Genomic DNA, 25,234 nt, shown 5'->3' with positions numbered 1-25,234 from the left:
TTACATGCATCCTTATATATATATATATATATATACATTCTTTTATGTATATACTACACTTAAAATACATGGTATACATAAAAAAATATTTTTATCGATACGAGCTCTCCCCAGCTGAACACATTGTGTTGCTCGACTCGTTTAAGCTACACAAAAGCTGCTTGTGGCTCGGCTCACCAGCTATATGAACCAATCATGAACTAATTCATTATGAGCTGAGTCACGAGCTGCTCGGTTAGTTTACCAGCCCTAGCTGCAAACAAAGCAGGGCCAACTGATTGTACTTCCAACAGGTAGGAATCGATGGTTTTTCCTAGTATAACAAAAAGCAAAAAAAGAAACTAAAATGGTGTTTTTATTAGTTCCCCATCAAAATACCCTGTAGTCCAGCTCGTTTTTGTTGAATCCAGATCAGTATAATTGCTAGGGCTGTAGATAGGTCGGATCTAAGGTCAGGTACCCGTCTGACCCAGATCCAATTTTTGGCATTTGGTTGAAAACTACAGAAACCCTAATATGAAAATTAAGCTCGGGTATGGGAGAATATTTTTAAACCCAAAAGTTGGGGTTTGTAATGGCATTAGTAATGAGATACATCAACTCTTCCAATCCAATTTACTCGAATTTGTACATATATTCCGCTAGTACTGCCAAGCTAATGTTGATTTATATATGTTACTTGTATAAGGCTTTAGTAATACAGCACCAGTGAACTGTTTTTACTGGTGCAAAGACAGCGCCAGTGAAAAATGTGTTTCATTGTGGAAACATTTTCACTGGCGCCATGTTTGCGCCAGTGAAAACTTTTCACCAGCGCCAGTGAGTTTACACTTTGTACAATGAAAAGAAAGTGACATCTTGAAAATGTTGCAGTTTTCAGACAAAGCAGTGAGTTTACAATTTGTTCATTGAAAAAAAAATCCTAGCCTCTGATAATAGTAAAACTGCTTGTTTGTGCTTTTATAAATGTGCCCTTAAAACTACAGTTTGTGATTATTTGCATGCTTATAGCTTTTCTTTATGAATTTAGGTTACGTATTTAGTAAATTAATGTGAAGGAGATTGAGCATAGTCCGAAAACTTAGTGACTGGGGACTCAACTTATTTCTTCTTGTCTTTGGACTTGGATGGGTCGACCCAGTACATCAGCCAAGTGTCATTTAACTTGTAAATAGAAATTTGAATAAAATGACAGAAGTGCTTATGACACAATAGAAAAAATTTAACAAATGTTAACACTTAATGCTTTAAGGATTATCTACTTATCCGAATATATGAGTTAATTACATGGATTCATAATATTTCATGAGTGAGCTAGTCTGCATCAGTAATCAGCTAACATCTACTATTCATGCTATAATTTACAAAATCAACTATAATAAGACTTGTGAAATCAATCAAGATTAACAATGTGAAAACAATGGCATAATTCTAAAGTACTAAAAAATAGTAATTAACAAACATATTGTAGTATATTTTAATGAAAGCTAATGAAGTATAATTCATGCATAAAGCAACTAATAAATCATATCTTTATCTTCTTAATCTATATACAAGGCATCAGTCACATGCAGCTAAAAGATAATGGAAAAGAGGAGAATACCACATATAAAATCTCTCAAAAAAGGAAAGATAATACGGAGAGGAGACTCACAACTCCAGTCGCTGTGCAGGTAGTGAGTGAATTTTTGATCGTTGTGGTAATCCTTGTACAAAGGATCTGAAAAGAGAAAATTAAAGAAACCTCAACCCACAAAACATAAATGTGAGGTAAAAAACGTGAACCCTTGCAACCAAAAAAAAAAAATGAAGAGAGGAGGGGGATTTTACCTTGACGTTCAAAGGAGTCTCATGCAATCGACCTTGCAACAAAAACAAAAAAAAACAATGAAATATAAACCCAAAAATAAAATGTGAGCCCAAGAAATGAAACAACCACCCAAAAATCAACACTGTAATACCTGATTTTTTTTGTAGTTATTTCAATAAATAAAAATAAAATTTCATGTCAATTGTGGATTTCTAGATACTCAAATGTGCATTGCAATTAAAATTATTCATGTTTATTAACTCAGAAATAAAGCTCAAGTGAGTTGGAATTTTAACTAAAAGTTAAAATGACTTCGAATTTAATTCAGGGTTAATTTCTTGTAAATTAGAATTTAGATGAAATTTGAATTTGAATTTGAATTTGAATTTGAATTTGAATTTAGATGTATAATCTATGCCAAATGAGTTTAGATTTAGTTTGATATGCATGTAATGTCGTTCCAATAAATTAGAAGTTAGTTTTATGTATTTAAAATGCATACTATAAAATAAGTGCTAATTAGTGAATTAAAAATTCATGGAATGGAAATCTGGACTAAACAAAATTTTATATATTGGTTGAGGTCCATAGGTGGGGCATCCCCTTATGGGACCCATCCTATGTGGCACCTCAAGCAAGAGCCCATTTCTTAAATGTTTGAAAATAAAGGGTATTTTAAAAGTAAAAAAAAAATAGAGAAGAAAAAAAATCCAGAAGTCAATTTCTTGCCATATAAGCAAGACTTAAGACTTAGGTGAGATTGTTTTTATTAGGTAAGAAAACAACCGCAAGGAGTGTAACACCCATAATTTTTTGATGATTATTTAAATAAAATAATGATGTTTTTTATGTCCCAAATGAGAGTTATTTTATCCAAATATGAAGTTCGAATTTAGGTTTAACTGTGTAGATTATTTAAAACTAAAATCTTAAATAAATCAAAATTGTAAAATAGCATCAGAAGCAAAGTTTGAATTTAACTCGGGGTTAAATTCAAGCAAAAATAAAATTTTAATGAAATATAAATGAATTTGCTATGGATTTAAATTCCAAACAAATTTGAATTTCACATTTGGGTTTGATTTGCATTTGGACTTAATTTGAAATTTTAAAACCCCATAGAGATGATTTACAGTTTTTGGAATTAATTAATTAATTAAATTATTTAATTAGAAAGTTAGGGGTGGGGCATCGCTAGGTGGGCCCACACCCATGCTGAACTTGCTTTATAAAAAGCAAAGTCCAAGTCAATATAAGAAAAAAAAATTAAAAGAGATTTTGAAAATTTTGGCAAAGTCAAAACTTACCCAAAAAATTTGGTAAGCCTTGACTAGGCTTGAGCCATGAGTCAAATGACTCAATAGCCAACCAAGCTAGGGGCTGTGAAGGGACCACATGAGGCATCCCTACCCCTTGCCCAAGCTAAAAAGGAAATATGAAATAAAAGAAAAAGGAAAGAAAGAGAAAGAAAAAAAGAAAACAAAATCAAAGTAAAAAAGGCAAGTATTATTTGCCTTGGATTTTGAAAATAATTAGGAAAGAAAGGGAGACGACCCACCCTACTTAATTCAAGAGCCAAGCAAAGGTTTTAGAAACCCTTGCTCAGCCCTTTATGTGAGAAAGCGAGAGATTGTGAGAGAGAGAACCAAGGAAAATCGGCCAGCCCTCTCATCTCCATCTCCATCTTCTTCAACCTTATGGAGGTATGGACCAATTAGTATTTTCACAACAAAGAAGATATGTGAAGAAAAGAAGGCTAACTTTACCTGATTTTGAAGCCAAAGAGCGTAGAAATCGCAAGGAGAGGTCGGTTCACTATCACATAGGCGTAAATTGATCCAAATGCATGGAATATGCATAAGACCAATTCTCAGGTCTGATCCAAGGTAGATCAGACCTTCAAGTGATTGAAAATTTGGGTTTTCATAAGTTTTAAAAAATGCTTTTAGAGAAAATAGATCACCAAAGTATTTTTGTGAAAAGTCAGTTTTTAGAAAAGGGGTTTTAATGAATTCTGTGTTTGAATGTGTATTTTGATCCATGTCATGTTACAAATCTTGTTAGTATGTAATGGTGCTTATTTAATTATATGATTTGTTTGACTAAGATTTTGTTAAGAGACCATGCCTAAATTGAATCCTACGTGTTGTTTCTATGAATCATGTATGAGTAATGCTCAAATTAAGGTAGTTTAGCATAGAAAATCTATGATTAATTATTGTATTGTACTGTGATCATGTTAGTTTAGTTAATAATCATGTTAGATTAGTTTTGTATCATGCTTAACATTGATTAATGAAGAATTTGTGTATTTAAATCTCTGTTATGTTGTTCACATTTTTGGATCTTATATGTTTAAAAAAAATTTGATAACTTAGTGAATACAAGTCCAATAAATATAAATAAGGATACTATCATATTGTACATATCTGGAGCTTGATTTTAGAGCCCTTGTTTATTTTATTTGAGTAAGATTTAAGGCCAAAATGACCTGAGCATAAGTTTTTGTCCTGCTGTCCCTTTTTAACTTGACACGTTTTAGAAAAAAATTCATATCTCCTAGAATACGAATCAGAAAAAGCAAATAAAAATAGTGGGATATTCTATACATCTGGGGATTCACTTTAGCCTCTTAATTTGTCCTGATTGAGTCCATTTTGAGGGGGTTATGCCCTCTGTAATAGAGCTTTACAAGGTTGTTCTGACTAATTATTTTGATAGTTAGGAAAACCAATTCAAAACAACTTATTTAATTATATTAACAATCTAGATAAGAGTCCACATTTAGAGAAGACCCAATAAAAATGATTTTGCAAAAAGAGTTAACAGTAGGTACCATAAAATTCATAAAGTTGGAGGATTTTCTGCAGATTACAGAAACTGGTCTATAAAATTTCCTGAATAAGGTTCACTCTCGAAATTTTTATAATTTTATTAGAATTTATTTTAGTGATCTATTTTTGGGGTTGTGTTCTTGACATGTTGGAGCAACCCCAGTTAAATTTTGAGAGTTAAATCAATCTCTGCGAGTCTCGATGGATTTTCTAAAATATGATTGACAGTGACCCAAATTACAGCTTGTCATGTATGGTTTGTTTAATTGTTAATTATATGTCTTGTTTGTGATAAATTGCAATAAGCATGCCAATGAACCAATATTTATGTTAATTAGTTGTTGTTCATGTTGTTTTATGTATGCTATGAATTTATATCCAATTGTGCAATTATATCATAAAACATAAGCATTGGAAAATCCATGAATAAATAGATGCATATACCAAACCATAAATGAATAAAAGGAATACAAATACAATTGTAGGTGTGCATATGACATGTTGCATGTGAATGAGTGTAATGAGCATGGTCTTGGCTCATGTGGGAGCCGGGTCGGAAGAACCCAAGGGTACTTGCAAAGCACTAAGCAAGAAACTAGATAAGATATACCATAAACTCTTATGCCTTGTGAGGGACGATGCTTGAGATGTTACTCCTTGAGGGAGTTGAACAACAAGTAATTTGGATGGGTTAAAATGACCTTATGATACAAGACCTCCGTGAATGAGGTTTGGACAAAATTGGTCAGTGTGTTGAGTGCAATTGTAATTAAAATGAATAAACCTAATAACTAGTAACACCCATAACCCATCCAAATCTAGAGAACTACTTTAGAGAGGGTGAGTGGTACACACCACTGAATTACCGTGTTTTTGTTTTAGAGAGCATGATGTCTTTATGGTCTCCAAGTCATCGGTTGTAGGGGGCTGAACTATCGTGTGACGTAGGTGATATGTCCAGAATCTCTGTAGAGTAGAAATCAATTTTGTGTTGCATCACTAGGAGATTCTTTCAGTTACAGACTGTTCTAGTGATATGCCAAGAATGTTCAGACTCTTCAATTCAATGAAGATAATAAAATACATAACATAATATACCCCTCATTGAATTGATTGAGTTGGAGTTAGGAATGGCATGGGTGTGTACCCTTACAAGCCAGAAAAGAGTAACAATAATAATGAGTTGAAATCACTTACAAAATAATCAATAATTAACTGCAATTTTATGTTATTTTCTTGCTTTATCAATGCATTATCTCTAGATTTGACTGCAAGCATGAGTGGGTGTAACAACGATAACTAATTATATGTTGTGGTGCATGTTTTAATTGATATCTACAATTGTGCCAATGCATATTTTTTGCTTTGAGAAATATTTGTGTCTATCTAGTTAGTGCAACCTATTGGGGTTGTGGTTTGATTTTCCTACTTTAACATTTTATAAATGGCATTTAAGTTGCAGTTATGGAGGATTGTTTGATGGCGTCAGACAGATGGTCACGTTCTTCTTTCTCGGAGAATCCATCATCATTTTTGGATTGCTTTCTCTTTATTATTGACATGTAAACTCTGAATTATTTAGGCATGAAATTATATTAAATTTGAAAGTTAATGCTTAGATTTAGTGTATGTGGAGTTGAGTTATTGTAACCCACCTAAAGTTGCATCGGATTTCAAAAATAATTTATTTCGTAGTGTTGTTGGTATTTAAAAAAAATCTTAAAAATTTTGATATAATTTTGAGTCGTTACAAGGATTTCATCCCATGCATGTGAGCCCCTTGTGCTTACTTGGCAATATGATGTACATAATAGTGTACATCATATGCATATGTTATGAGACTAAGTTAAGGATTTTAGTAAGAAAAACTAAAAAAAAAGAAAAAAACAATAGAGTTAGCTTAAAAAAATTTATAAATAGGAAACTTGCAGGGGAGTCAAGGCTTTTTTTTTTTTGAAATATAGAATTATGAGAAACAAGACGGGACTTCTGGCCCCCCCTTGCTCTCTCTTTCCCTTGTTTCCAAATCCCTACACCCATCTTTTTAAAACCCTCCTAAAAAATCTTCCTTATTTCCTTGTTGTCTTTTCTTTTTCTTCTTCTTCTTCTTCTTATCTTTCTTTTTCTTTTTGGTAGAGGCTGGTCTGACAACCATTGGAGTTTTAAACAAGCTTGAAGACACTTTTGCGAATCCAAGATGAGAGACAAAGGATTTTTCCGATTCAAAAACCCGAACGAGGTTGGTACACCAATCACGTAGACATAGATTGATCCAAACATGAGATATGCGTATGATTAATTTCCAGATCTAAACCAATAGGGATCAGACTTGAAAACACCTTTTTAAAACTAATTTTTAGTTTGGAAAATATATTTTGGTAGATCCTTATCACCACGGGATCATTGGGAAAAAGATTTTTCAAAGCTAGACTAATTTTGGCTTCTAAAACGAAAAACGGTTTGGGAAGGCTTAGATTTAATTTTTTGTTAGGACTTATTTGATTCGAGCATGTCTAAAAGTGTTTATTAGATTAGATTGTTTCCATGCAAGTTCAAAAAATTCTGAAATTTCTATATGTGCCTAAACCCATGCCCATTTATGCAAAATTGTTTTGAAGAAGGATTTAGCAAAATCGTTTTAGGGGTTTTGTGTTTTATGATTTAAATAGATCAATATGATCTTTTTTAGTTAGTTTAATTCATGTTAATAGGGTTAATCAATATGTTAGTGCATACATAAAGCATGATTTGATGATTGTTTAGAGTCTATGTGATTATTGAAAATATGAAACTTTACTTGAGAAACTCCATGAATGTAATATGATTTTTGGATGATGTATGCTAATATGTTCATGTAACTTGGCACAAATATTCTTAAATATGTGTTGTATAGTGTTGTACATATGTTTAGAACATTTGTAATCACATTTGATTAAGATTTTAATAACATTCTTAGTCTTGCTTAATGAATGTCTTATGAGTTTGGAATCTCTGATATCCTCTTCTCGTTTTTGTCCTGACCAGTTTAAAAAACAAATCAATATCTTTGAGAATATAAATCCAATAAATACAAATAAAAATACTACAGTGTTCTACATATTCAGATCTTAAATTTAGTGTCCAAGTTTATTCCATTTGAGTCAATTTTGAGGCCGAAATATCCATTGCAACAAAGCACAAACTTTTTGCTCTGTCAGTAGGACTGTTTCGACCAGAGATTTTAAAAGCTCTAAAAACCTAATCAAAATTGATCAAATGAAATTGTGAAAAATCTGAGAAAAGATAACACATAAAAAACTCTTTAAAAAAGATTTCGTTAAAAGAGTTTCAGTAAATCCCAGAAAGTTCTCAAATTGGAGTAAATTTCTTCAATGAACAAGATCTCTCTTATATTTTTCCTGAACAAGGTTCAGTCTCAAAATTTTCATAATTTAGTTACAATTGATTTTTTTGTTCCATTTCTTGGGTTGTATTCCTGACATGTTAGGGCAATCCTAGTTAGATTTTCAGAACTAAAATTAGTTTTGTCATTTTTTGTGGCATTTCCAAAATCCAGCTAACAATGACCCAAATTATACAATTATCATGTGTTAACCTAGTCATTTTCTACATTATGCAACATGTTATATGATGATTAAATCTTGATTAATAGTCTGATATGCATGCTAACTGAATGTTATTCATGCTAAATTATGAATGATAAAAATATGTGTGTGATACATTATGATATGCATTATGAAGCATGCTTAGTAAGAAACACATGAATGCACATGTTAATTTTAAATAAAGCATAAACATAATTGAATTATGCATGAAACCTTTATGTATGCATGTGGATATATGATATAGTGCATGTATGATACTAATGAATGTATGGTATGGGCATAAACATGACTTATGAGTGAACCTGTATTCGATGAGACCCATGGGTGCTTATGAAGCACCAAGAAAAGAAAAGATTGAACAATCATGCATAATCACATAATTGTCTCAAGGATACCGTGGTCAAAATTACCTAGAGATGGAGTTCGAACTGCTAGCAGTTTGAATGAGTTAAAACAACCTTGTGTTATAGTATCTCTCTCAGTGAAGATTGAGCTAGTGAGATCATATGTTGAGAGAACTTAAAATTAATTCACGAGCTTAATATTAAATAACACCTATAACTCATTCAAACTCGGGAACACCTTGGAGAGGGTGGTGGTACACTCGACCGGTCGATCGTTATCGCTTTGGAAAGAACTAGGCGTTGGTGTTGGTCCCTAGTCATCGATCATAGGGAGTTGTGGACTACCGTACGACCTAGGTGTTATGTCCCGAATATCTGTAGAGTAGGAATCAATTCCGTATGGATCATTGAGAGACTTTATCGATTATTAACCACTCCAATGAAAACTCTAAAAGAAGTTCACATATTTTTCTAATCAATGAGACTAATAAACTACATGGCATAATCGACATCTCATTGGATTGGTTGAATCAGAGTTAGGAACCTTGAGTGTGTATCCTTCAGGGTTAGAAAAGAGAAACAAAACACTAAATATGGAATCACTAGCTTAGATTATGTGCATAAATTTATTGGTTTACTTTGGATTTATGCATTGTAACATATTTGTTCTGAAATTGATATTAATTGCAAGCATGAATGATTGTGATAATGCACTTATATTTATCCTCATATATTGTGTTGCATGATTTAGTTAATTATTTGAAAATATGCAGAAGCTTATCTCTTGCAGTTTGATTATATCTCGGTATATGTGTTTTGTTGTAACCTACTAGGAATGTAGATTAATGCCCCTACTTTAATATTTTTTAAATAATGCATAAGCTAGAGTGATGATGAGTTGCTCGCTCAACGATGTTAGATAGATCATCATTGTTTGTTTTGAAAATCCATTTTTTTTTGTTCAGTTGAATTTTGATAAGACATGTAACTCTGAAATTAATTAAGTATTGAATTGCATTAATTTCTTTAATTAAGTGTTTTAATCCCAATGTGTGGAATGGTGTCATTGTAACCCGCCAAAGTTGCATTATTTGAATGAAAAGTAAGAATAAACACATGCAGTTTCTTAAATAGTTAACATATAAAAACATATTCTTAATAATTTTAAGATATATTACCAATAATAGAATATAAAGAATTATTACAAAAATAAATTGTGTTACGTATGTATCATAGCATGTCAAGTGGTGTGTCCACATGTTACATGTTTGGTTGTATCCTCGAGACATGGGACCTCAGATAGTGTGTCCCTATGACGTAGAAGTGGAGGTGTTTTAGGTTCTTATCCAAATATAAGATGGAAATCACATTCACAAATCTCATCTTCGGGTAAATCTTGAGATGTTTTGAAAAGATGCATTTTCCTAGAAAAACTCACAAACTACCAGTTTTTGCAAAACCAATGGGGGCTCAGCTCGTCTGGCAGCAGCAGTTAGTGCATGTAAACTTGTCGGAACGTTGCAAGTTCGAATCCCAAGGGTGCATAACCCCAGCTTTCTCTGTAAAAAAAAAAAGAACGACTGTGAATACAAATAAAACATAAATAATATAAAAAACGTAAAATTTTTTATTACTGTTAGTAACAAATAAAAAAACACAATGTTTTAGAAACAGGTGATATTCTGAAAATGCCTTTTTTTGGTATTTTATTGCCCTTTGAAAGTTTGAGAAATTTGTAAAAAGTAGGCAACACTTGTGTGGGGACAAAAAAGATCCTGTCCTTAGACATAGGATGTCTATCCTAGCCATCCAACTGAATAATTTGAACGGCTTAGATTAGTCCACATCCAGGTTTAAATGCGGACCAATCTTAGATGTTGATTGGACAACTAGGATTGAATGTAAAAGTCTGGATCCGTACTTGAGAGACGGCAGCATTTGCTACCCCGTGAGTAAATATCCCTCAGTTGGTACTCTTATGGGGAGGTTGTTTTGACCAAATCTGGCCTCATGGGTGTGTTCAACATCTTCAAAATAGTGGGAATTCACCCATGGATCATAGTTTTTTTTTTTATGTAAAATGACATTTTTTGAGGTTTGAAAATTTGGTACATTGCAAGCCGTTGATTTTTCAGCCTCATAAATCTGACATATCCAAAGGTCAGATTTTACAAAACTTAATATGTAGATCATCACATCTGAAGGATGTGCAAAAAGACTAACAAAAATAAAAAATATTACATTTTTTACTAGAGGGTTCTTCACCCATGACCAAGAGGGCAGCATACATTGAATGCATATAAGGTCAGCCTAGTGCCCTTCATGTCGTGAAGGGCATCCAAAACACCACACCTGAACTGCGTTTGTTCATCGGTACTTCTTGCAAACTCTAGATGATGTTCATCCATGGCATTAAGGGCTCCAGAAACAAAAAAACAAAACGTAGGTATATGATGTGAGTCCAGCATGGTGATGTTTTGACGGTCATTCATCTGCATCAGCCTGACCTCTGGTGAGTTGTGATGAGTTGTGGAGCGATGAGAGGTTTTTTCACGTAAATCTGTGTTCTTCTTGATCGTTCTTGTTCTTTGTTTCCTTTTGATTGTCTCTTGCTCGTGGTTTTTCCTAACAAGTTGCCATTAGACAGAAAAAATGAGAGTGGATTAGGTGCCTCCAACACCTGATGACCCACCACCTTTGGTTGTGGGGGCAAACAACAACAACATATGATGGTTTATAAGGTGCAGCAGCACGCTTAAAGCAATCACAAGGAAAAGGATCCCATGCTGGTTTCCATCCTATATCAACCCTAAACCCTGGCCATCCAACTGAAGCATTTGGACGGATAGGATCAGTCAATATATCCTGTGCCAAATGATGGGATCGGTAGCAGGCTCTCACCTGATACGTACTCTGCAAACATTACCCCCCATTTGCGTGGTATGATGCAAATGGGCCGATCATGGTCCGTACGTGTAAACATATAAATATGGATTCGGATTCATGGAGGATCCTGTTCGGACCTCCGACCCACTTTCACCCCTCGGTAAAAGGAGAGCACAATACAAAGAGCTGCTTCTCTGAGGCCTCTCACTGCTTGCAGAAGCCGACCAGCGGGCCTGATGGAAGAAGAGGAGGGGCGGAGCCCAGCGGGTGAAGAAGAATCACAAGGAGGAGTGTGGAGTTGGGGTGCAGGCTCAGAAGGGCAGCTCGCTACGGGGAGGCTCGACGACGAGATCCTCCCTCGGTTTCTGCCTTCTCTTGCCTCCTCCCTCCCCATCCTTCAGATAGCTTGCGGTGGTGCTCATGCAATTGCCGTCACCGGTAAGCGTTCTTGTTCTTCCCTCACACACTTTTCGACGCTTTTCTATGCGCTTGGTGGTGATTCAGTTTTGCTTTCATCCTCTATATGCTTTTGGTAGTCTATGGTTTAAGCGTCAATAATTTGTTGGTTTGATCACTATCCTTCCTTAGATGCAAGTTTGGCACTTGGGGGTTGTGTTTGGAAGCGCCCACTTGTCCATAAAAATGGGATGGTTTGGGATATTACATTATAGAGCAGAATAGGATGTACCAGCTTTCCCTTTTTTTCTGGGTTAATGAGTTTGGATGCATCCACTTGTCCAGGAAACTGGGATAATAGGGGATATTTCATTATAGAGCATAATTTGATGTCCCAAATTATCCTGTTTTTCTGGGTGAATGAGTTTGGATGCACCCACTTGTCCAGGAAACTGGGATAATAGTAATACACGATATTGCATTATAGAGCATAATTTGATGTCCCAACTTATCCTGTTTTTCTGGGTGAATGAGTTTGGATGCACCCACTTGTCCAGGAAACTGGGATAATCTGGGATATTGCATTATATTTGATGCCCCAACTTATCCTGGATATTAAATTATATTTGATGTCCCAACTTATCCTGTTTTTCTGGACAAATGGATGAATTCAGACACCCATTGCGGGGTACTTGGATGTTTCCATGGGTTTAGAGAAGTGATGTAAACTCAGATATTGCATTGTACTTCATAAGGAATTGGCCCAATTTATTCCAGAAACGTAGGTGCTTCCAAACCCCCAGTTGTGGTCATTACTTGAATGACACTGCTATTCTAGCTCCCTTCCTTAACTTCTTGTACAACCAAGTATCGGTTCTCTCCATACAAATTTAATCTGCTAGAGACAATTATTCCTTCTTGATGGCATGGTTCTGAATCTTCTGATGTTGCACAATCTGTAGTCCTTTTTGTGGCAGTTGAGACATGAAATGATAGTAGAATCTGATACATTGTGTTGCCTGAAAATGATTATAGATTTTCTTGTGGCTGTATATGTGTGCATGTGAATGTGCATCGGTGCAAATTATGATTTAACAGAAAAGGTATTCCTTGAAAGTTAAAAAGATATGATTTTTTCAGGTAATGGCAAGGTTCTGACATGGGGTCGTGGGAAATCTGGCCAACTTGGTCATGGGGACTGTGAGAATAAGTTGCAACCGAAGCTTGTAGAAGCATTGGAAAGTACAATTATATGTAGTGTTGCTGCTGGATGGAATCACTCAGGCTTCATATCCGGTTTGTCATTCTTGAGTTCCAGCATAGTGTTGCTACATGTCATGAAACACTTTCAATGTTCATTTAACTCAAGACTTCTTGGAAGATGATATGTTTTTCTGTTTGATCATGTTTATCTATTAAAATTTAATTTATCATCTATAATGCTTTGCCTGCTAAAAAAATATCTATGTACTTGAGTCTTATTAATTTAAGATTATATGATTCATGAACTTGTAAAGATGCTAAAACTGAAAAAAAGGGTGCCTGAAGGGCTCTTCATGTGAGAAAACTTGTATGAAACAAGTGGGAAGTTTGACAAGGACTCATATTGCTAGCAATGTTAGTAAGATTATCTAGACCAAAAGGATCCGTTACAAATCCAATCTACCATCCCAAATCCTGTAGATATCTCTTGGCTCTCTAGCAACACACTGTTGAAGTGATGACTTGGAAATGTATGTTTTTTTAGCATGCTAGTGCTTGAGATGGATTGGTAATCAATGGTGCTTCAATTTGTTTCTTTTCATTTTCTTTTTCCCTGTTCAGATAGAAAAAAGAAAAAAGAAGAAAGAAAAGATCTTTAAGAACTCACAAACATATGAATGCAATAAAGATGAAAATAAATGGTGGGAGGTGGGGCAGCAGTCATCCTTGGGTTTCTTCGAATTTGGGAGAATAATGCCAGTTTGGCCATTATGTGGTTGATGAAAGTCTTGGTATCAATTATTCCTTTTCACCATAGTTTTAAGACCCAGTGACCCGGGACTTAACCTTGCATGGAAAGGAGGTTCAAGAATGGCTCCTATAGGGAAGTATAGGGAAGGATGAGGCGATGTAACTAACTAAAGAAATGCTGGACTGCACACAACCAAGAACAATAAAATTGCAAAAGTGAATTCTTCTTGTTGGAGAAAACCTTTTTTAGATGTAGCTGTCATAACACGTAACACATCTGTTGGCCAGGTTGAAACCTGTTAGTTTGAGGTTATCTCTGGTTGTGACCCTGTCCAACAAATTAACCAAGTATAAGAGTTTTCTCTCAGGTTTGGGTGTCAACCCCATATTCTTTTCAGGAGATTGGCATTGGAGGTGTCCATGGAATTGCATGATTTTACTGTTAAGAGTTCATCCTTGGTGTCTCTGTAGCTGATAGAAATCCTCCAAAGTATTCAGTTCAGTATGAGGCAGAGCCTTGTAAAGTGACAGCCATACAATTTTCTTATATATTTGTATTATATAGTTAATAACTTTATTATGGTGTTTAGCACTTTTATGGTCATAGCCTTTGAAGCATTACTGATTTCAAAGGGTGTTTTAGTCATAATTTCATGCCAAAGATGTAATTTGGTTATTTCTTCTTATATCCCTATTTCTTTGGCCAATGCCCTGCTTTGTTAGTCTATTTATTCTTTCATGGGGGAAATCTTTCTGTTTTTCGTGTGATTATATGTTGGAAAACATTCACTTGGAATAAAAATTGTTGCTCTAGGTTAGCACCAATGCTACTGTAAGGGATTTTTCTGTGATCTTACATCAGCTCTATTGACTTACTATTGTGGCATATTGCTTGCTAGCAGTTCATGCCTGACCATTTTGTCTCTTGGCTTTGCTTGATTTGTGCTTTTCGTAATCAGATACTAGATGCCTATACACTTGCGGTGATGGGTCATTTGGGCAGCTTGGGCATGGTGATTATGAGTCACAGAACCTTCCTCTCAATGTCTTATTTTTTTACTCCAAGCATGTTTCACAAGTTTCATTTGGAATGCGCCATTCATTGGTTCTACTACAAGGTAAAGAAGGGTGTCACAATGATCATAATATTATTTACACTTAGTCTCTTCTTTTTCATTTTGAGATGTAATGTTATTTAGTTGGCAACATAGTAGAACGAAGTAGTGTGCCGAAATAAACACAGCTTTAACCTCTGGTATTTTGAAGTTTAAATTGGAGCTATTGCTGGACTTGGGAGGATATTGACATAGCCTCACATGCTTTCGTGTATGAGCATGCTTTGAAATACCCAGAAGTAGCTACATATAATTAGATTTTTGTCTGGTTTTGCTGGAGATTCTAGTGATGTGAGAACGAAGAAAATATGGTTATTCTAGTCAAGAAGTTTATTGTCTGTTTCAATTTTTGAATTGCTTCTTATTTCTTATGAGATTTGAGTATGTTTTGTTCAAACATGCACTATAATGTCAGCCCCTCCATCAGGTGTTCATGACCAAATATAACCTTGCAACTAAAAAGCAGAGATCAGTTCCCTAAATATGACATGATAATGGAGTTATCTTTATGGTAAATGTTTGTAATTATCACTCCTGTCGAAAGGCACGGAGTTCTTTTATTGACTGGCTGGTGAAATAGGTGAAGGTTATCAAAATTGAACAGCAGGGCCTCCTGGAGAGCAAGTTTATGCATTTGGTTCTGCAAGGCATGGGAAACTTGGCGTAGCAGTTAAAATAGGATGCAGGTCCTTCAATCTTCCTCAAATTGTCAATGGATTTGGGAATGATCTTATCACTTCAGTATATGCAAATGGAGATCAAAGCGCCGCATTGTCTGGTTAGTTGCAAATAATTGATACTGTCCATATATAAACAAAAATAGCTTAAATCATCATAAACATCTTTGAATGATTTTCTTAAGGTACATCTCTGTGGTTCTCTTTTTCAGTGGAAGGGCATTTGTACACCTGGGGAAGGGGGTTCGGGGAAACATCTAATTTTTCTACCCCTCAGCTTTTATCTTCACATTCAAGGTTTTCTCAAATTGCTCTGGGCTGGAACCATGCATTGCTATTGACATGTAGGTTCTTCTTTCATGCTACAATGTGTGATCACACCTCTACTGTCAGGATGCTCTTCTGACATCGTTGTGAACTTCCAGATACTGGGGAACTATTCATGCTGGGTGGTGCTCGCCATGGGAAGCTTAGTGGTTCTGAATTCATGAACATGGACTCTGGTATGCTACTGTTCCTTTTTTTGTCAACGAGTATGAAAAGATTCATTAATTGTGAGCATTTACATGGGCGTTACTCAATCCGAGATAATCTTATATATCATAATCCCGATGTGGCTTTGCATTTACATACGACAGGTCTAGACAGAGCCTGTGTCAGATGCAGGTTAAACTAACATTTAACACTTAGCAGATGCATTTTATATATACTTTATTCTGGATGTTAATCTGATCTGTATTTTTCAGTTTTAGACTGTCACTGTTAAAATACATTGTATATATATATACACATGTATACATATAACTGATATACGTATATTTGTACAATATATGTATATTAAGGGTATTTTGGTCATTTTATGTACTGTCATAAATACAGTCCAATAGGGACTATATTGTCCTTTAGTTTTTTTATTTCTTTTTTATTTTTAAGTGTAATCAGTTTTGGACTGTTGGGAAGCAGTCCAATTAGTTGTTGAACTGCTCCCAACAGTCATATTTCTGACCATTGGAGGCAGTCTAATGACTGTTGGACTGCCTCCCTTTTCCTCCTTTTTGGCTGCATATACATCGCTATAAATAGATCTCCTTGTAAGATGTTTAAGTATGCTTTTAAGCATATTTGTTGAGAATATAAAGAACATTCATTTTTTTAGTGTTCTTGTGAAGTTTGTGTTTTTATATCTCTTTTATGAAATTGTATTTGGTCCATTAGAAGACCATATTGTGGTTGTGCACTTGTGTAGTCCTTTGTTGGCATTGTGATTGTGCATATCTTGTTTTATTTCATGGTATCATGGTATGAGAGCCTTGAGTTCTTGTAGTGTTTAAAATCATCTTGGGTGTGCTTTCTTTGTGATGTTGGTCTTCAAACTTTCTTCAACTACAAGTCAATTTCTTCAACGTGGATGAAAGAGAATCTGCCTCTGTCATATTCTACAAGCTCAACGAAAGTAACTACTTGATATTGGCTACCGCAATGGAAAACCATATCAAGGAGAAAAACTTTGGGGTTTTGTTAGTGAAACCATTAATGTTCTCCAACTAAATCTAACAAGAAGAGAAGGAGATCAAATCAAAGCTCTCTCCGAAGAAGAAAAAGAGAAGACTTTGCAAGAACATCAAGACAAAATGGAGGATTGAGAGGCTAACAATGCTCAAATACTCTCATGGTTCATGAATACTGTAGAGTTCAAGATTGCAACTAACATTATCAAGCTATGTCACAGGGATTTGGCTAGCAGGGTGTCCCACTCGCGTCGACGCGGGTGCGGGTGCGGTCAACCCGATCCTGGGTGCGTTGACCGCACCTAGGGTCATTTTGGTTCATTTTTTTTTGGGTTTTTTTTTAAAAGAAAAAAATTCCAGAACAAAAACACAAAAAGGATGACGAAAAGTTCTGGACCAACGAGTGATGTGTTTCTTATCCTTCTTTGTTATTGTTAGGTAGGTAGAAGGGAAGAAGAAATACCTGCAGAGAGGCGAACCGCATCTCGTGGCGATGCGAGTCGAGGAGCTTTTGCAGGGGGCAGAAAGCTCTGGTCTTCTTCGATGTGGGATTTCCATTGCGGGTGCTGCTGCTGCTCATGATGGCTTTGAGGAGCCTCCATTTAACATCTGCTCCCTCTGTTAACCTGATTTTTCTTTTGAACGCACAGACGAAATGGAGAGAGAGAGAGAGAGAGAAAGAGAAAGAGAAAGAGAGAGAGACGTCTACTGTTTCCTATCGGTCTAGGCCTGTCCTGCAGCGTGTATGCGATGAACCCGAAAAGTGTGCCGAGGGTTGAATTATTAAAAGACAAAGTTGTCGATTTAGCTTTCTTATCTTATTCATTTATTGTGCACACTGTTTGAAGCTTTTGAGTGTCAAGATTAGGGGTATCAACAGGTCGGGTTTACCCTGACCCGACCCGTACCAAGCCTTATAAGGTCAGGTATGGTGATAAATAAGAAGACCTGATTAAGATTCGGGTTCAGACCCGAAGATTCGATTAATCCCAGTATAGTTTGTGAAATTTTATGTCAGACCCAGACCCGACCTGTGTTTCGATTAAGACTCGTAATTTCTCAATGTAAATATGATAAAAAATAGTAGTTTATTCGGTATGGCCTGAGTCTGGTTCATGTAGTTTTTATCGAGTTTGAGTATGGTTTTTCTTATGATGAATTTGCCTGGACCCCCGCCCGCTGACCACGCAGCGGGACCCACGCCGGAGGGAACCCCCAGATCCCCCTTTTATATATATACAATTTTTCCCCTGCCACACCCCTGCACCCGAGTGTTTTGGAAGTGCCGGATCCCCGCACCCGCACCCATGTGACATAGTTATCAAGTTAAAAAAAAACTTGTGATGCATGAATATTCTTAAATAGCACATTCATTTAAAAGGATATGGCTAGACTATATTATCTTCAAGACAAGGTACGTGCTACCAAATAAGGGGATAAGAGTGTAAGAGTTTTTTATGGTCTCTTATCCCCTATTTGGGATGAGTTGGCTATGTTGGAACTAAAATAAGAAGGTTCAACAATTGAGACGAGAAAACAAGTAGAAAGAGAAAATCTTTTCTCTTATATATGGTCTTCGATTAAAATTTGAGCAAGTTAGGTCCTCTTTACTTCATAGGACTTCGGTTCCCTTTATAAGTGAGACACTTTCTCAAATATGTCAAGAAAAAACTAGACTTGGAGTGCACAAATCTAGGGATGAGATGCTTGCCGTATCAAGACCTAAAATTTTTGTAAAAACTTATAAACCTCCTCAGTTTGAGAAAAATTCAATGGAGGACATAATGAGGGAGGATACAAGGGAGGTAAAATTACTTGTCACTATTGAAAATAATCGAGACACATAAGACCACATTGTCCCAAACTCAAAAAGGTGGCCGCGATAAGTGAAGAGCCTTAAGAGTCAAAGAAAGGGAGCAACTTCAATGATTTGACAATTGCCCAAATTGTGGAGGCCATTTCACAAATACTAAAAGCCACTCCCTCTACATCCGGTGCTGCTGTCTCTTCTTCTTCTCTTCTGGGTAAGTCTTCTTGGATTTTTTATTTGGAGCTTCTTTTCGTATGACTCTTAATGAGTCCCTACTATCTGATTGCACTAATATTTTTCATGTATGTCAACTGCCAATGGTACTTTTTGAAAGGTTAAAAGTATAGAAAATCTTAATAATGTTTCAAAAAATTCTTTGTTCCAAATGTTAGGGTTATTCCAAAACTTGATTTAAACTTTTTTTTGGTTTATCAAGTTTTTGATTATGGGTGTAAACTATTCTTCTCATCTAAGGCTTGTTGGGTGAATGATCTTTTGTCAGGGAAGCTGATTGGGCAAGGCCATAGAAGTGAAAACCTTTACTATGTAGATTCTTTATGTCTACCTAGAGAATCTCTTTGTAACCATATCCAAGAAATTAATTTGGATATTTGGCATAAAAGATTAGGACATCAAAGTATATCCAAACTATCCATTTTTTCATTTTTGAAAAAATTTTGGAAGGAAAAAGAAATTGTATATGAAGATTATATATTTGAAAAAATGCAAATGATACTTTTTGGATCTAGAACTTCCTTTACTAATGAAAATTTTGAATTAGTGCATTCAGATGTCAAAAGGTAGTTATTTGTACTATTTGCATTCATAGATGATTTTAGTAGACATATTTGGATCTACTTCCTTAGACTCAAATCCAAAGTTTTTTTATGTTTTAAAATTTTTCATAACCTTGTTAAAATCAATTTAAAATGAATATTAAGATCTTTCGCCCCGACTTAGGGGAAAGTTTCTTTCACATGATTTCCAATCCTATATAAAAACCCATGGTATATTGCATAAAAAATCTTTTCCGAGAACTCTAAACAAAAAGAATTTATGAAAGAAAACATCGTTATATTATTGAAACTATTAAGATTCTACTTATTTCAAAAGAAGTTCCAGAGAAGTTTTGGGCCGAAGCCGCCCTCATCGTAGTTTACTTAATAAATAGAATGTCTTCTCAAATTTTAGAAAACAAATCTCCAATTGAAACTCTTTAAGATTTCACTAGATTTGAAAAGATTAAGGGTTTTTGGATGTAAATGTTTTGTGCTTCTTGAAAAATACAACAAACTCTTTCTTAAAGCTATTGAATGTGTTTTCCTTGGGTATGTCGAAAAACAAAAAGACTATCGATGCTATGATTCTAAAAATGATAAACTTTATGTATTTAAAAATGTAATATTTCTTGAAAAAGAAAGGATTTAAACTTGAAAAACCTAAGGAAGAATCTGAGTATGTCATCTTGTTTGACTTATTGCCTAAGTCCAACATTAAAAATGATAGTGAAAATAGTGATAATGTTGAGTCAAATAATGAACCAAGTGAAGAAAAAGAATCAACTTATAACCTTATACAATACTCTAGATGAGATAATGAGGAGCATCCATGTGCTTTTGAGAAGTATAGTCAACCAACAAATCTAGTGTTAGAAGATGTGAACGACTATCTAAACCTCCAAATAGGTTTGTCTCCTATGAATCCTTCTCCCCAAACTATAGGGTGTCTTCTAGCAATCCACTCATATCATGAACCATTCAACTATAGAGAAGTCAAAGACATAAAAGAATGAGTAGAAGCTATGAAAATAAAATTAGATGCTCTACATAAGGCCTATACTTGGGAAGTCCAACATCTTCCTAAGGGAAAAAAGACAATAGGATATAAATGGGTATTTAAGGTCAAAATAAAGAGTAATGGATCCCTAGAAAGATATAAAGCAAAATTAGTTGTGAAATGGTATTCTCAGGAATATGGTATAGACTATGAGGAAACCTTTGCGTCAGTGACTCGCATGAGCACAATTAGGTCTCTAGTTGCAGTAGCATCCATTAGGAAATAACCTATATATCAGTTGGATGTTAAGAATGCTTTCTTAAATGGTAATTTAAATGAAGAAATTTACATGGATCATCCCCCTGGTCTAACTATTGAAAATAGTATGGTTCTTTATCTTCGAAAGACTTTATATGAACTTAAACAAACTCTTAAAGCATGGTATGATAAGTTTAGTGAAACTATGATAAATTTTAGATTTAAATCATGTTATACTGATACTGCTATTTTTGTAAGATCTGTAAGTACTTCGCTTATCATTTTGCTCTTATATGTTGATGATATGATCATCACTAAGAATGATCAGAAGGAAATTGAAGAAATTAAAATTATGCTTAAGAAATCTTTTGATATGACTGACCTTGGTTTTTTGAGATATTTATAGGTATAGAAGTAGCATATTTGCCAAGAAGATACATTTTGCCTTAAATAAAGTTTGCGGCCGATATCGTTGCACGTTCGAGAATCGCAGACACAAAATGTGTTGATACTCTTGAAGTAATAAACGCTAAAATGAAAGCTAAAAATGAAGTTTTACTAGATGATCCAATTTCTTATAGGCAACTTATCTGATTACTAATGTACTTATCTATTACTAGACCATATATTGCGCATGAAGTACATACTGCAAGTTAGTTTCAACATGCGCCTACATCAGTTCACATGAGTTCCATGTTAAAAATAGTTCGATACATCAAAAAGACTATATCTAAAGGGCTATTTTTGTCATCTTCATCATCTTTAAATCTCATTACTTATACTGATTCTGACCGGGGAAAAGATCCTAATAATCAACACTCCACCACATGTTTTTGTGTTTTTGTAGTGATTCCCTCATTTCTTAGCAATGCAAAAAACAACAGAAAGTGTCTTTGTCTTCCACGTAAGCTAAGTATAGGGAGATGGCTACAACAACAACCTAAGTCCTGTGGATGAGATCCTTACTTTTAGATATAGGCGTTGATGTTTCAGAACCTTCAAAGTTATGTTGTGATAACAAAAATGTTATATATATAGCCTGTAATCACACATTTCATGAAAGAACAAAGCATATTGAGATGAATTGCCGCTATGTTCGAGAAGAATACTTGAAGGGGATGATTACTTTACTATATGTTCAGTCTGAGTTTCATATTGCATACTTCTTCACCAAAGCTCTTCCTCTACCACGATTTTTGTTTCTCCTTAACAAACTTTCGGTGATCTTATCATAAGTTTGAGGGGGAGTGTTAAAATACATTGTATATATACATGTATATATACCTGATATATATATATATATATATATAGTATTTTGTTCATTTTATATGTTGTAATTAATATAGTCCAATAGGGACTATATTGTCCTTTAGTTTTTTTTATTTCCTTTTTATTTTTAAATGTAATCTGTTTTGGACTGCCTCCCTTTTCCTCCTTTTTGGCTGCTATAAATAGAGCTCTTTGTAACATACTTAAGTATGCTTTTAAGAATATTTGTTGAGAATATAAAGAACATTCATTTTTACATTATGTTCTTGTGAAATTTGTGTTTTGACATCTCTTTTATGAGATTGTATTCGGTCCATTCGAGACCATATTGTGGTTGTGCACTTGTGTAGCCCTTTGTTGGCAACTTGGCATTGTGATTATGCACATCTTGTTTTATTTCGGTCACACGAGTACGGGTATAGAGGGTACAACACAACAATTAAAAAAATGTGGGTAGAGGACACAACTATATATATAAAGAGAGAGAAAGTTTGTCTGGGTTTGGATTATATATGGATCCATTATATTAGGATCCATATATAAAACTATCTTATAAAAGGAGGAAGGGCCCTTCCCCCTTTTTGCTCTCTCTCTCTCTCTCTCTCGGATTGTTGCAGGAAGAAGAAGAGGTACTCTCTCTCTCTCTCTCTCCCTCTTGGTATCCTTCTCTCTCTTCAGTCATTGAGAGGGGGAAATTGAGAGAGGGAAGAGAGGTGAATTGAGAGAGAGAACGAGAAGAAGACACGGGCAAGCAATGAGAAGAAGAGGAGGGGTACCGGTGCTCTCTCTCTCTGTAGCAAATTGGAAGGGAAATAGAAAGAGGAGGAGAGGCCCAACCTTAACCTATGTAACTGGGACACGCCATTTGGGCAGTTGTACTTGTGTCGACATGGGTACGAGTATTGGACGCGGTGTGGGTACGTCGTGGGTTGGGTCAGTCGGGTCTAATTCAGACCCAAAACTCAAAAAAAAAGAAGCAAAATGCCCCCCTCCTGAAACACTCGACTCTCTTCGTAAACCCTTGTCTTCCCCCTTCTCTTTCTGGTTTAAAAAACAAGAGGGAAAACCAGAGGGAAATAGGGATAGGGGGCAAAAGAGAGGAGGAAAGACGAGAGGGGGAATTGAGAGAGAGGAGAGAGGGGGGAAATGGAACTAGAGAGAGAGAGATGAAAAAGGAACGAAGGAGGATGATGAGAGAGAGAGAGGAGGAGAAGAAGAAACAGAGGAAGAAAGTGGTGGAGAGAGAGAGAGAGAGGAGGAGGAGGGATGCGTACCTGGCTTCCTCTCCCTCTTCTTCTTCTATTGGTGTTGGAGGGAGAGATCCTGCTCCTCCTTCACCGGCAACGACAATTGGGTACTCGGCGGGCCATGACACTGTAATGAATTAAGGAGTCTTCACACCTCACTCGAGGCACAAATCACACCCACAAATCGTCTAAAGCACAAAAACCAATAAGGGATTACGAGGCACAAATCTCACATGCACTATTTACAGTCTATTACTTCATAGTTTTTACATAGAGGACTTTGTTAGATGTAGCATGTGTGTGTGTGTGTGAACTGTAACTCTATAAATCTTTTGTCATTTGGCTTTTGAAAACATTACATTTGCTTGGACAGGCGAGGGACGTGTCTGGCTGGTGAGGAATAAACTATGACAGAACAGCCAGTCCCATATGAGATGACTTGAAACTCTCTAAAAATAGCTGTCCTATTTTTTTAATGCTCTTGTATTTTTTATTTTCAGTTGGGGACATCACTTATATGTATAACATAACTGCTCTATACGGTTTGAAGGCGATGCTGATTGCAACTGGTGCTGAACATTCTGCTGTGGTATCAGGTGTGTGAAACTTGAAATGAATTTGCTTCTTTCTACTATCTGAATGAACAAATGTTGATCATCTTGCCTTTTTCATTGGGGTATTTGTGATTTGTGGCTCCAGAATGTGGGGAGATCATGACATGGGGGTGGGGGGAGCATGGACAACTGGGTTTGGGGAGTACTTGTGATCAGGCAAGTCCTCAGGTTGTGCCAATTTGCATTAGCCCATCTAATCCATCAATGAGATTCAGGATTTTCTGTGGAAGTGGCTTTACTTTTGCTGTGGGTACCACTCCATAATTCTAACTACACCTTAAGCTTCTTTTTTTTTGTGTGTTCATATCTATGGTCGGCCTACCGACTCCAGCAGATTCTGTTGTTTTCCCTTCTGTTGTAAAATCTCTGTATCTTTATTGTGGGCAGAGTTTTGAGTATGGTGTTGTATATGAACTAGCAGAGACAGACATGAAGGCATTAAAAGGCCCTTTTTGAATGACTGGCATAAATTGGCTTGATGGTGCAAGCTTGGCCATTTTGATCTTAAAATGAGACCTGTGCAATTTGTTTTAGTAGGATACAAGACAAACCTAGAGGGTAAAAGCCTCTACCTAATTAATTTGATTTGCATGGTATCTTCATTGATGATTACATGCTTATGGATGACCACTCAAAACCTTGCATCTTTGGATGAGTGTGCATTCATAAAAAAAAGAGCATTTGTGACAAAGGTTTGAAGGATCAATTTGATTGTGCAGTGGCGCCCGACTAGATTTTTCACCATTGTATATGTGGAAATTACTACTTGAAATAAGGCAAATTTATCACCACATTGATTCATAATGAATGAACCTATGATATTGATTCTGGAAAACCAAATTGATTCATAATGATGCTTCTAAATGTTTATATTGTAATTGTTTTGAATCAATGTAAAATATGCCTCTTATTTCAGTTGAATTAGATAAAATTTCCTTTAAGTTTCCATCTCGTGAACAGTAATTACTGGGCTAGAAAAGCATCGGTAAGGGGGGCGTCTGATTGCACGGACAGCAGTGTCTGCAGTCGGACAACAGTCGCTGTTGCCCGTGCCCCACATGCCTGACACAAACGACACGTGGGACGACTGAAACACTGCATCCAGCGGAACACCTAAAAGGTGTCCCATGGT

The 25,234-nt window shown here is 35.6% G+C and overlaps 1 protein-coding gene across 1 annotated transcript; it reads left to right on the top strand.

Annotated features, from left to right (window-relative positions):
- The first annotated feature begins 11,715 nt into the window (after window positions 1-11,715).
- On the top strand, window positions 11,716-24,598 carry LOC149827851 (Regulator of chromosome condensation (RCC1) family protein). The gene is made up of 8 exons (XM_090018582.1): window positions 11,716-11,917; window positions 13,016-13,171; window positions 14,788-14,946; window positions 15,551-15,721; window positions 15,833-15,964; window positions 16,046-16,123; window positions 23,989-24,084; window positions 24,188-24,598. Exons 1-8 carry the CDS (start codon window positions 11,716-11,718, stop codon window positions 24,364-24,366), a joined length of 1,173 nt encoding a protein of 390 aa, XP_089874708.1. The 3' UTR covers window positions 24,367-24,598.
- The last annotated feature ends 636 nt before the right edge of the window (window positions 24,599-25,234 follow it).

This window comes from Nuphar pumila, chromosome 10 (assembly GCF_984573655.1).
Source record: "Nuphar pumila chromosome 10, dmNupPumi1.hap1.1, whole genome shotgun sequence".
NCBI classification, from domain to species: Eukaryota; Viridiplantae; Streptophyta; class Magnoliopsida; order Nymphaeales; family Nymphaeaceae; genus Nuphar; species Nuphar pumila.
This window is presented reverse-complemented; position numbering and strand designations above follow the sequence as displayed.